This window comes from Salvelinus namaycush, chromosome 25 (genome assembly GCF_016432855.1).
Source record: "Salvelinus namaycush isolate Seneca chromosome 25, SaNama_1.0, whole genome shotgun sequence".
NCBI classification, from domain to species: Eukaryota; Metazoa; Chordata; class Actinopteri; order Salmoniformes; family Salmonidae; genus Salvelinus; species Salvelinus namaycush.
In genome coordinates this window covers 3,220,001-3,233,945 of record NC_052331.1, presented here as the reverse complement: position 1 = coordinate 3,233,945, position 13,945 = coordinate 3,220,001, and the positions used below count along the sequence as shown (strand labels likewise).

The 13,945-nt window shown below is 40.5% G+C and overlaps 1 protein-coding gene across 1 annotated transcript in view; it reads right to left on the bottom strand.

Annotated features, from left to right (window-relative positions):
- The window catches only part of camsap2b (calmodulin regulated spectrin-associated protein family, member 2b), a 64,452-nt gene that overhangs the window by 30,031 nt on the left and 20,476 nt on the right, over positions 1–13,945 (bottom strand). The window contains exon 3 of the mRNA XM_038964246.1: positions 2,742–2,930. Coding sequence (XP_038820174.1) covers positions 2,742–2,930 — 189 coding nt within the window. The remainder of the gene's footprint in view (positions 1–2,741; positions 2,931–13,945) is intronic.

Here is a 13,945-nt window from a genome sequence, read left to right as displayed (position 1 = left end):
AGAGTGAAAGTGTGAGAGTGTGAGAGTGTGAGAGAGTGAGAGAGTGAGAGAGTGAGAGAGAGAGACAGACACAGATAGAGAGATTGGAGAAAGAGAATGGATATTATTGAAGGTCACATTACCAATAAGGAATAAGGGGGAATGAATGGAGAGGTTTTGTTTTTGTGTGTGCAAGTGAGAAAGAAAGAGACCGACTACAGTCTCAGTCCGACTAAACATTCTTGGTGGCAAGATTAAATTTACCATAATGTCATTTAAAAATACAGTCCTATGACTTCCATCATTCAGCCCATGAAAAACATTGCAACCTCTCATAACCTCATAAATGATGCGCTCTAGCTCTAAGTGTCACGGCCGTTAACAGGAGAGGACCAAGGTGCAGCGTGGTGAGCGTACATTTTATTTTATTGAATAAAAGATGACGCCGAACAAAACAACAAACACTACAAAAACAAACCGTGAAGCTAAAGGCTAAGTGCCCTAAACAAAAGTCAACTTCCCACAAAAACAGGTGGGAAAAAGGGCTACCTAAGTATGGTTCTCAATCAGAGACAACAATAGACAGCTGCCTCTGATTGAGAACCACACCCGGCCAAACACAAAGAAATAGAAAACATAGAAATAAAGAAACTAGAATGCCCACCCTAGTCACACCCTGGCCTAACCAAAATAGAGAATAAAAACCTCTCTATGGCCAGGGAGTGACACTAAGCCTTGTTGTGAAGTTGTATGTGTACAACAAACCTTAACTTCTTATGGCTGCAGGGGCAGTATTGAGTAGCTTGGATGAAAGGTGCACAGAGGTGCCCAGAGTAAACGGCCTGCTCCTCAGTCATAGTTGCTAATATATGCATATTATTATTAGTATTGGATAGAAAACAATCTGAAGTTTCTAAAACTGTTTGAATTATGTCTGTGAGTATAACAGAACTCATATGGCAGGCAAAAACCTGAGAAGAAATCCAACCAGGAAGTGAGAAATCTGAGGTTGGTCGATTTTCAACTCATCGCCTATTGAAAACACAGTAGGATATGGATCTGTTTGCACTTCCTACGGCTTCCACTAGATGTCAACAGTCTGTAGAACCTTGAATGAAGCTTCTACTGTGATGTGGGGCTGAATGAGAGGGGAATGAGTCAGTGGTCTGGCAGAGAGCCAAGTCCTGGTCATGCGCATTCCACACGATATCGACTTGCGTTCCATTACTTCCATAGACACAAAGGAATTCTCCGGTTGGAACGTTATTGAATATTTATGATAACAACATCCTAAAGATTGATTCTATACTTAGTTTGACAAGTTTCTTCAACCTGTAATAAAACTTTTTGAAGTTTTCGTCCGACGTTCGGCTGGACCTGCACGAGCGTTTGGATTTGTGTACTAACAAAAGTAGCTACTTGGACATAAATGATGGACATTACCGAACAAAACTAACATTTCTTGTGGAAGTGGGAGTCCTGGGAGTGCATTCCGACGAAGATCAGCAAAGGTAAGTAAAGATTTATAATGCTTTTTATGAGTTTTGTTGACTCAACAATTTGGCGGGTAACTGTATGGCTTCCTTTTGTGGCTGAACGCTGTTCTCAGATTATTGAATATTGTGCTTTTGCCGTAAAGATTTTTGAAATCTGACACAGCGGTTGCATTAAGAACAAGTGTATCTTTAATTCTATGTAAAACATGTATCTTTCATCAAAGTTTATGATGAGTATTTATGTTATTTGTCGTGGCTCTCTGCAATTTCTCCGGATATTTTGGAGGCATTTCTGAACATGGCGCCAATGTAAACTGAGGTTTTTGGATATAAATATGAACTTCATCGAAAAAAACATATATGTATTGTGTAACATGAAGTCCTATGAGTGTCATCTGATGAAGATCATCAAAGTTTAGTGATTAATTTTATCTCTATTTCTGCTTTTTTGACTCCTGTCTTTGGCTGGGAAAATAGCTGTGTTTTTCTGTGATTTTGCGGTGACCTAACATAATCGTTTGTGGGGCTTTCGCTGTAAAGCCTATTTGAAATCGGACACTTTGGTGGGATTAACAACAAGATGACCTTTAAAATGGTATAAGATACATGTATGTTTGAGGAATTTTAATTATGAGATTTCTGTTGTTTGAATTTGGCGCCCAGCACTTTCACTGGCTGTTGTCATATCATCCCGTTAATGGGATTGCTGCCATAAGAAGTTTTAATGAGGGAAATAAAATAGTTCTCACTCTCACTAGATCTCACACCTAACCTATAGCCTACTGTAGCCTATCAAAACACCTCTCCTGTAAAAAAGATATCTATATATTTTTTGAATAATGAAATCTTACTGCTGCAGGACTACTTTTACTCCTGCGACGAAACTAGTCAAATTAAGATCCCACATCTGTGGGCGTGTGTATTCATGTCAATATTTGTGTTCGTCCATCCTCATATGTCTGCATGAGTGTGCATTTTTCCATTACTATATGTGTAAGCATGTGAATCTGTGTGTGAAGCATGCGTGTGTGTACACGCGTGTCTGCATGTGTGTATGCGTCTGGCCTTGGGCTCGCAGCAGGGAGGAATGTTGTCAACAAGCTCAGCTGGTAGCCGACAACACGGAGCCAGAGTGTGTACTCTTTAGGATGTTACTGATGCTGGGACATTACTGGGATGCCAACGAGTGGAACGCTAGCAACATTAGCATCAATACTAATGGTGCGTGTGTGTGTGTGTGTGTGCGCGCGCGTGTGTGTACCCTACCTTGTTGATCCAGGTGGTGACTGCGTCCTCTGTGTCATAGGGCAGGTCCCTGATGTATCCGTCGGGGTGGGAGGAGAGGTCATTGGGATGGGAGGAGTAGCGGTGGACGCAGGCCATCACCCGCTCCACACTCACCATCTCCACCGTGTACGCCATCATCAGAGTGTCTATCAGAGCCAGGTGGGAACTCTGGGGAAGGGAGACGGTGTTAGAATGGTCCACGTTGGTCCGTGTCCTCTCAGAGATGGGTGATAGAATGGATGCTCAGAGAGGACACCATCATCAATGTTTCACAGAAAACTTGACATCCCGTTCCCTCTTCCAGTCACGCCGAAATAAAAAGGTAATAGATGCCCATCTAAGGTCAAATGCAGGTCACATAAAAACCCCGGGCATGTTTGGTACAAAACATACGTTTCAGTATTTATGACAATATTAACGGATGTCACTTGAGTTCTAAATGGGGAACCGTGTAAATGTGTGTCTTAGTGTGTTTGTCTGACTAGAACATTATGAAGCATGACATTCTGATGGCCTTTCCAATCACATTCCAGGGCGGTCAGAACAGCTAGCAGCTCTCCCTCCCCTTCCTCTTCCTGCCTCTCCAGAGGTCTGGTCCACTCTAACATCTTCTAGTGTGTGTGTTTACTTCCTGCCTGTGACACAGGTCAGCTCTGCCGTTCAGCACGGAGTCAGATGGCTACTACTGTGGTAAGAAGAGCTGCTCTCCAATCAGTTGATGAAATACTGCATGTGACATTACACAGTGCTACATTACGAAGTGATCAGAATAACTATTGGTGTAATAACGTACGTCATTACTCTGTAACAAGCTAGTATGTATATGAAGTAATACACTAAGGCAGAAGGAGTCTCTGTGAGCTAGTGGCCTACTCTCGCGACAACCTACAGGAAACCTCGAAGTGAACTTACTCTGTTATTCCAACAATACTATGCTTTAAAATACTGACGCACAACTAACAGCACCAAGCAACAACACAGAGGAACACAAAAACACAAACAGCAACGTATTGGCAGAACTTGGCACACAGACCTCTATTCATGACCCCATAGAGATGCTTATATAAGAGACTGTTTACACATAGTTTGGCCCTGTGTTTCCAAAGAGAGAGAGAGAGAGGAAGAGAGAGGGGGGAGACAGACAGACAAGACAGAAGGAGAGAGAGAGACTGACAGAGACAGAGAAAGAAAGAGAGACCAACTGACCAACTTTTCTGTGCTTTCTCTCCCTGTTCTTTAAAGCCCATCCCAGTTCCTCTACTCCACTGCCAGCAAATATAGTAGGTTTGTACAGTGTCACTACAGACCAAGTCCTCATGGAACATTACACATTTAACATACAGCTAGAATTTGGTGAAAGCTATAAATTAAATAAATATTCTAATTACTATTTTATAGGTTTCAGTATCTCAAAAAATGATCCAAGATCGCATGCATTTTCTAACATCACCCTCTCAAGAATGAAGAACTGCTTCATCTGATACACCATAATGCAGTGCCTTCAGAAAGTACTCACACCCCTTGACTTAGTCCACATTTGTCGTGTTACAGACAGAATTTAAAATTGGATTCGTTTTTTTCTTCACTGGCCTACACAAAATACCCTCTAATGTCACAGTGGAATTATGCTTTTTGATTACATTTTTTTTAAAAGTATTCAACCCCTTGGTTATGGAAAGTCTAAATAAGTTCAAGAGTAAAAGAGTGCTTAACAAGTCACATAATAAGTTGCATGGACTCACTCTGCAGGCAATAGTAGTGTTTAAAATGATTTCTTAATGACTACCTCATCTCTGTACCCCACACATATATTAGCTGTAAGGTCCACTCAGTCGAGCAGTGAATTTCAAACACAGATTCAACCACAAAGACCGGGAGGCTTTTCCAATCCCTCCCAAAGAAGGGCACCTATTGGTAGATGGCTCAAAAAAACAAAAAGACTGAGCATGTTGAAGTTATTATTTACAATTTGACTGGGTGTATTAATACACCCAGTATTCATGGTACCGCTTGCACAGTCACTACAAAGATACAGGGGTCCTTCCTAACTCGGTTGCCGGAGAGGAACGAAACCCCTCAGGGATTTCACCATGTGGCTTGCCAAAGTATTCACCCCCCTTTGGCATTTTTCCTATTTTGTTGCCATACAACCTGGAATTAAAATAGATTTTTGGGGGGGTTTGTATCATTTGATTTAAACAACATGCCTACCACTTTGAAGATGCGAAATAGGATTTATTGTGAAACAAACAAGAAATATGACAAAAAAACATAAAACTTGAGCGTGTATAACTATTCACCCCCCCAAAGTCAATACTTTGTAGAGCCAGAGCTTGGCACATCTAGCCACTGGGATTTTTGCTCATTCTTCAAGGCAAAACTGCTCCAGCTCCTTCAAGTTGGATGGGTTCCACTGGTGTACAGCAATCTTTAAGTCATACCACAGATTCTCAATTGGATTGAGGTCTGGGCTTTGACTAGGCCATTCCTAGACATTTAAATGTTGCCCCTTAAACCACTCGTGGGTTGCTTTAGCAGTATGCTTAGGGTCATTGCCCTGCTGGAAGGTGAACCTCCATCCCAGTCTCAAATCTCTGGAAGACTGAAACAGGTTCCCTCAAGAATGTCCCTGTATTTAGCGCAATCCATCATTCCTTCAATTCTGACCAGTTTCCCAGTCCGTGCCGATGAAAAACATCCCCACAGCATGAACCATGGTGTTCTCGGGGTGATCAGAGGTGTTGGGTTTGCGCCAGACATAGCGGTTTCCTTGATGGCCAAAAAGATCAATTTTAGTCTCATCTGACCAGAGTACCTTCTTCTATATGTTTGGGGAGTCTCCCGCATGCCTTTTGGTGAACACCAAACGTGTTTGCTTATTTTATTCTTTAAGCAATGGCTTTTTTCTGGCCACTCTTCTGTAAAGCCCAGCTCTGTGGAGTGTACGGCTTAAAGTGGTCCTATGAACAGATACTCCAATCTCCGCTGTGGAGCTTTGCAGCTCCTTCAGGGTTATCTTTGGTCTCTTTGTTGCCTCTGATTAATGCCCTCCTTGCCTGGTCCGTGAGTTTTGGTGGGCGGCCCTCTCTTGGCAGGTTTGTTGTGGTGCCATATTCTTTCCATTTTTTTAATAATGGATTTAATGGTGCTCCGTGGGATGTTCAAAGTTTGACATTTTTTTATAACCCAACCCTGATCTGTACTTCTCCACAATGTTGTCCCTGACCTGTTTGGAGAGCTCCTTGGTCTTCATGGTGCCGCTTGCTTGGTGGTGCCCCTTGCTTAGTGGTGTTGCAGACTCTGGGGCCTCTCAGAACAGGTGTATATATACTGAGATCATGTGACAGATCATGTGACACCTAGATTGCACACAGGTGGACTTTATTTGACTAATGATGTGACTTCTGAAGGTAATTGGTTGCACCAGATTGTATTTAGGGGCTTCATAGCAAAGGGGGTGAATACATATGCACACACCACTTTTCTGTTTTGAAGTTTTTTGAATTCTTTGAAACAAGTAATTTTTTTCATTTCACTTCACCAATTTGGACTATTTTGTGTATGTCCATTACATGAAATCCAAATAAAAATCCATTTAAATTACAGGTTGTAATGAAAAAAAATTGGAAAAACGCCAAGGGGGTGAATACTTTTGCAAGGCACTGTAACTTTAAAACAGTTAGAGTTGAATGGCTGTGATAGAAAACTGAGGATGGACCAACATTGTAGTTACTCCACAAGACCAACCTAATTGACAGAGTGAAAAGAGGGAAGCCTGTACGGAATACAAATATTCCTAAACATGCATCCTGCATACTGCAAAAAATGTGGCAAAGCAATTAACTTTTCGTCCTGAATACAAAGTGTTATGTTTGGGGCAAATCCAATATAATACATTACTGAGTACCACTCTCCATATTTTCAAGCATAGTGGTGGCTGCATCATGTTAAGGGTATGCTTGAATCTTGAAAATCTATGGCAGGACCTGAAAATGGTTGTATTGCAATGATGAACAACCAATTTGACAGAGCATGAAGAATTTGTTTAAGAATAATGGGCAGATGTTGTACAATCCAGATGTGGCAAGCTCTTAGGGACTTACCAAAGGTGCTTCTACAAAGTACTGAATCAAGGGTGTGAATACTTATGTAAATGAATTGAATTTAGGCTGTGACACAACAAAATGTGGAATAAGTCAAGGGCTATGAATACTTTGCCAGGGACCTCAGGTGCCGTTACGATATGTATTACGTGTCACATGGGATGACACTGGAGAGACGAAGCAGGTACGAGGAGTCAAACATTTAATAAATAACTGACATGGAACAAGACAGGAACAGCATCAACAAACGAGTAACACAGAAAAAAAACTATGAATGCAGCAGTGGGGAACAGAGCAGGGGAACTGACAAATATAGGGGAGGTAATAAACAGGTGATGAGTGAGTCCAGGTGAGTCCAATATCGCTGATGCGCGTGACGAGGGAAGGCAGGTGTGCGTAATACATGGCAGGAATGCGTGATGCAGGGCAGCCTGGCGCCCTCAAGCTCCAGGGGGGGAAGAGCGGGAGCAGACGTGACATTACGATTTTCACGATTCTACATGTACTGCGATTCGATACTGTGATTTCATTTCGATGTTCCTAACATATTGCTCACCATATGTCTGTTGCAGAGGGACAACAGAGAGCCACGAGAAAACGAGTTTTGATCAGTCATGGAAATAAAAGTACTGAAAACAAATTGGCTCCCTTTTTCCAAGCTTTGAAGAAAAAAATACTGGATATTTTGGTGCAGGTACAGCCAATTAGTGCAAAAATAATATTGTGAAATTGTCAAGACGATACATTACGATATATTATATCCTGTAACGTTTGTTGTCGGAAGGAGACCAAGGTGCAGCGTGGTGGCGTACATTCTTTTATTTAAATGTTCCACCAAGAAAAAACATTAAACAATACAACGAACGAAAAGCTTCGTCGTGCAAACTACATGCACTCAACCAAAGACAAGATCCCACACTGAAGGAGGGAAAAAGGGCTGCCTAAGTATGATCCCCAATCAGAGACAATGAAAGACAGCTGCCTCTGATTGGGAACCACACTCGGCAAAACACAAAGAAATAGAGAACATAGAATGCCCACCCAAATCACACCCTGACCTAACCAAACATAGAGAATAACAAGGATCTCTGAGGTCAGGGTGTGACATATCCTGATATGTAACTGTATTCATTTCCCCCCCTCACTAGTGACCAGTGTATCTTCAGGGTGCCAGTAGATGCCTGACATTGCATGCATACCCTGTAGCCGATGTGAGCAAGACCTTTAAACTGGTCAACATTCTGACTATTTACATTGACCATTTTGTTTTTACACTGCTGCTCCTCGCTGTTTATTATCTAAGAATAGGCACTTTGCCCCATACCTAGATGTACAAATGACCTCGACTAACCTGTACCCCAGCACATCGGCTCGGTACCGGTACCACCTGTATATAGCCTCGTTATTGTTATGTAATTTTATTGTGTTACTTTTTACTACATATTTTACTTTAGTTTATTTTGTATATATTTTCTTAACTCTATTTCTTGAACTGCATTGTTGGGTAGGGCCTTGTAAGTATGCATTTCACAGTAAGGTCTACACCTGGTCTACAGAATTTGGCACGTGCTGTGGTAGTCATGCTGGTTAAGTGTGCCTTGAATTCTAAATAAATCACTGACAGTGTCACCAGCAAAGCACCCCCACACCATCACACCTCCTCCTCCATGCTTCACAGTGGAAACCACACATGCGGAGATCCTCCGTTCACCTACTCTGCATCTCACAAAGACACTACGGTTCGAACCAAAAATCTCAAATTTGGACTCATCAGACCAAAGGACAGATTTCCACTGGTCTAATATCCATTGCTCGTATTTCTTGGCCCAAGTAAGTCTCGTCTCCTTATTGGTGTCCTTTAGTAGTGGTTTCTATGCAGCAATTTGAGCATTAAGGCCTGATTCATGCAGTCTCCTTTAAACAGTTGACGTTGAGATGTGTCTGTTACTTGAACTCTGTGAAGCATTTATTTGGGCTGCAATCTGAGGTGCAGTTAACTCTGATGATCTCTGCAGCAGAGGTAACTCTGGGTCTTCCTTTGTGGCGGTCCGCATGAGAGCCAGTTTCATCATAGCGTTAGATGGTTTTTGCGACTGCACTTGAAGAAACTTTCAAAGTCCTTGTAATTTTCCAGATTGACTGACCTTCATGTCTTAAAGTAATGATGGAATGTCATTTCTCTTTGCTTATTTGAGCTGTTCTTGCCATAATATGGACTTGGTCTTTCACCAAATAGGGCTATTTTCTGTGTACCACCCCTACCTTCCCCTCAAACGCATTAAGAAGGAAAGAAATTCCACAAATTAACAAGGCACACCTGTTCATTAAAAAGCATTCCAGGTGACTACCCCATGAAGTTGGTTGATCAAATGCAAAGAGTGTGCAAAGCTGTCATCAAGATGGCTACTTTGAAGAATCTCAAATATAAAATATGATTTGATTTGTTGAACACTTTTATGGTTACTACATGATTACACATGTGTTATTCATAGTTTTGCAGTCTTTACTAGTATTCTACAATGTAGACATTTTTTAAAAATGAAGAAAAACCCTACAATGAGTAGGTGTGTCCAAACCTTTGACTGGTACTGTATGTCAGGATTGGATTCGCCATGCCAAACGGTTTTCCCCCAGGTACATGAACAATGAGTATATTCACTGTGATTTTGACAGGCTTGATACAAACTAGTGCCTGCTAAACTTTGTTTGTTTCATTTATTTCATTTGATTACGTTGTGAAAGATGTCTTCAATGATCATACATGGGACAGAAATTATGCCTAATGTGAAAACAGTGTAATGTATTGTAACTTACAGTACTCTAGCATTTTACATTCCAAGGGACATTTTGAAACATGTACAATGTCTTCGGAAAGTATTAATTTGTTGTGTTACAGCCTGAATTCAAAATGGATTCAACCAAAAAAATGTTACCCATCTACACAATACCCCATAATGACAAAGTCAAAACATGATACAGAAATATCTAATTTACATAAGTATTCACACCCCTGAGTTAATTCATGTTAGAAGCACCTTTGGCAGCGATTACAGCTGTGAGTCTTTCTGGGTACGTCTCTTACTGCTTTCCGCTGCTGGATTGTACAATACTGTATTTGCCCATTATGTTTTTCAAAATTCTTCAAGCTCTGTCAAATTGGTTGTTGATCATGTTAGACAACTATTTTCAAGTCTTGCCATAGATTTTCAAGCTGATTTAAGTCAAAACTGTAACTCAGTCACTGTCTTCTTGGTATGCAACTTCAGTGTAGATTTGGCCTTGTGTTTTAGGTTATTGTCCTGCTGAAAGTTTAATGAATCTCCCAGTGTCTGGTGGAAAGCAGACTGAACTAGGTTTTCCTTTAGGATTTTGTATGTGCTTAGCTCCATTCTGTAGATTTTTTATCCTGAAAAACTTGCCATTCCTTATTAACGATTACAAGCATGCCCATAACATGATGCAGCCACCACTATGCTTGAAAATATGGAGAGTGGTACTCAGTAATGTGTTGTATTGGATTTTCCCCAAGCATAACACTTTGTATTCAGGACAAAAAGTTAATTGCTTTCCCACATTTTTTGCAATTTTACTTTAGTGCCTTTACTTTAGAATGCATGTTTTGGAATATTTGTATTCTGTACAGGTTTTTCACTACATCAGTTAGGTTATTGTAACGGCTGTCTATCTCTTCCTCCTCATCTGACGAGGAGAGGCGAGAAGGATCGGAGGACCAATACGCAGAGTGGTAAGTTTCCATGTTTTAATATAATCCACGAAAACAAGACACAATACAAAATAACAAAAGAACTAACCGAAACAGTCCCGTGTGGCAACAAACAGGACCAATAAACATAGAAACAAATAACATAGACTGCCCACCCCAACTCACGCCCTGACCATACTAAATAAAGACAAAACAAGGGAAAATAAAGGTCAGAACGTGACAGTTATTATTGTGGAGTAACTACAATGTTGTTGATCCATCCTCGGTTTTCTCCTATCACAGCCATTCAATTCTGTAACTGTTTTAAAGTCACCATTGGCCTCACAGTGAATCCCTGCGCAGTTTCCTTCCTCTCCGGCAACTGAGTTAGGAAGGACTCCTGTATCTTTGTGGTGACTGGGTGTATTGATACACCATCCAAAGTGTAATTAATAACTTCACCATGCTCAAAGGGATATTCAATGTCTGCTTAAAAAAAAAATGTGCCCATCTACCAGTAGGTGCCCTTCTTCGCGATGCACTGGAAAACCTCCCTGGTCTTAGCGGTTGAATCTGTGTTTGAAATTCACTGCTCGACTGACAGATAATTGTATGTGTGGGATACAGAGATGAGGAAGTCATTAAAAAAATCATGTTAACCACTATTTTTGCACTACAGAGTGAGTCCATTCAACTTATTATGTGACTTGTTAAGCACATTTATACTCATGAACTTATTTAGGCTTTCCATAACAAAGGGCCTGAATACTTATTGACTCAAGACAGTTCAACTTTTCATTTTTAATTAATTTGTAACAATTTCGAAAAAAAATAATTCCACTTTGGCATTATGGGGTATTGTGTATAATTTGTCACTGCAAAGGTCCCACTGCAAAGCTGGGACCAAGAGACTGAAAAACAGCTTCTATCTCAAGGACATCAGACTGCTGCCTATAGGCATAGACTAGGAATCACTGGCATCTTTAAGGAATGGAACACTAGTCACTTTAATAATGTTTACATATCTTGCATTACTCATCTCATATGTATATACTGTATTCTATACTATTCTACAGTATCTTAGTCACTTAATGTTTACATATCTGGCATTACTCATCTCATGTGTATATACTGTTTTCTATACTATTCTACGGTATCTTATTCACCTAATAATGCTTAAATATCTTGCATTACTCATCTCATACAGTTGAAGTCGGAAGTTTACATACACTTAGTTTGGATTCATTAAAACTCGTTTTTCAACCACTCCACAAATTTCTTGTTAACAAACTATAGTTTTGGCAACTCGGTTAGGACGTCTACTTTGTGCATGACACAAGTAATTTTTCCAACAATTGTTTACAGACAGATTATTTCACTTATAATTCACTGTATCACAATTCCAGTGGGTCAGAAGTTTACGTACACTAAGTTGACTGTGCCTTTAAAAAGCTTGGAAAATTCCAGAAAATTATGTCATGGCTTTAGAAGCTTCTGATAGGCTAATTGACATCATTTGAGTCAATTGGAGGTGTACCTGTGGATGTATTTCAAGGCCTACCTTCCAACTCTTTGCTTGACATCATGGGAAAATCAAAAGAAATCAGCCAAGACCTCAGAAAACAAATTGTAGACCTCCACAAGTCTGGTTCATCCTTGGGAGCAATTTCCAAACACCTGAAAGTACCACGTTCATCTGTACAAACAATAGAACGCAAGTATAAACAACATGGGACCACGCAGCCGTCATACCGCTCAGGAAGGAGACGCGTTCTGTCTCCTAGAGATGAACGTACTTTGGTGAGAAAAGTGCAAATCGATCCCAGAACAACAGCAAAGGACCTTGTGAAGATGCTGGAGGAAACAGGTACAAAATAATCTATATCCACAGTAAAACGAGTCCTATATCGACATAACCTGAAAGGCCGCTCAGCAAGGAAGAAGCCACTGCTCCAAAACCGCCATAAAAAAGCCAGACTACGGTTTGCAACTGCACATGGGGACAAAGATTGTACTTTTTGGAGAAATGTCCTCTGGTCTGATGAAACAAAAATAGAACTGTTTGGCCATAATGACCATCATTATGTTTGGAGGAAAAAGGGGGAGGCTTGCAACCCGAAGAACACCATCCCAACCGTGAAGCATGGAGGTGGCAGCATCATGTTGTGGGGGTGCTTTGCTGCACGAGGGAAATTATGTGGATATATTGAAGCAACATCTCAAGACATCAGTCAGGAAGTTAAAGCTTGGTCGCAAATGGGTCTTCCAAATGGAAAATGACCCCAAGCATGCTTCCAAAGTTGTGGCAAAATGGCTTAAGGACAACAAAATCAAGGTATTGGAGTGGCCATCACAAAGCCCTGACCTCAATCCTATAGAAAATGTGTGGGCAGAACTGAAAAAGCGTGTGCGAGCAAGGAGGCCTACAAACCTGACTCAGTTACACCAGCTCTGTCAAGAGGAATGCGCCAAAATTCACCCAACTTATTGTGGGAAGCTTGTGGAAGGCTACCCAAAACGTTTGACCCAAGTTAAACAATTTAAAGGCAACGCTACCAAATACTAATTGAGTGTATGTAAACTTCTGACCCACTGGGAATGTGGTGAAAGAAATAAAAGCTGAAATAAATCATTATCTCTACTATTATTCTGACATTTCACATTCTGAAAATGTCAGAAATGTTGACAAACTCAGCTAAGGTGTATGTAAACTTCCGACTTATGTGTATATATGTGTATATACACAGTATGTGTATATACTGTATTCTATACTATTCTACTGTATCTTAGTCCGTTCCGCTCTGACATCCCTCGTCCATATGTATAGTTTGTTAGATATTACTTGTTAGATATTACTGCACTGTCGGAGCTAGAAGCACAAGCATTTCGCTACACCTGTAATAACATCTGCTAATCACGTGTACGTGACCAATAAAATGTGATTTGATTTAATCCATTTTAAATTCCGTCTGTAACACAACAAAATGTGGAATAAGTCAAGGGGTGTGAATACTTTGTCCACCTTACTTTGCTATTGGATTAACTGATTGTTAAAATACCTACATTGAGAGGATGTCATTATTTTGTATTTTGGTGGTTAAAATGAATGTACTCATTATATTTCACTGTAAACTTCTATTTTGGATCAGTGGTTGTGCGGTGAAAGATGTCTACAAACAAAATGAATGCTTTAAAAAGTGTTTACCAGTTTGGAGTGTTGTACTTAGAGTTTCTTTTTTTCATTCGCCACATACTTATGAAAATAGTAGGGACAGCCATTCCGGACCGTGATTCCTTGTTGAAAAAGTTGTTTGCTATAATATGTGGGAAAAAGATGACAATATTACAGTAAAAGCTGTTATAATATTTGACCTTCT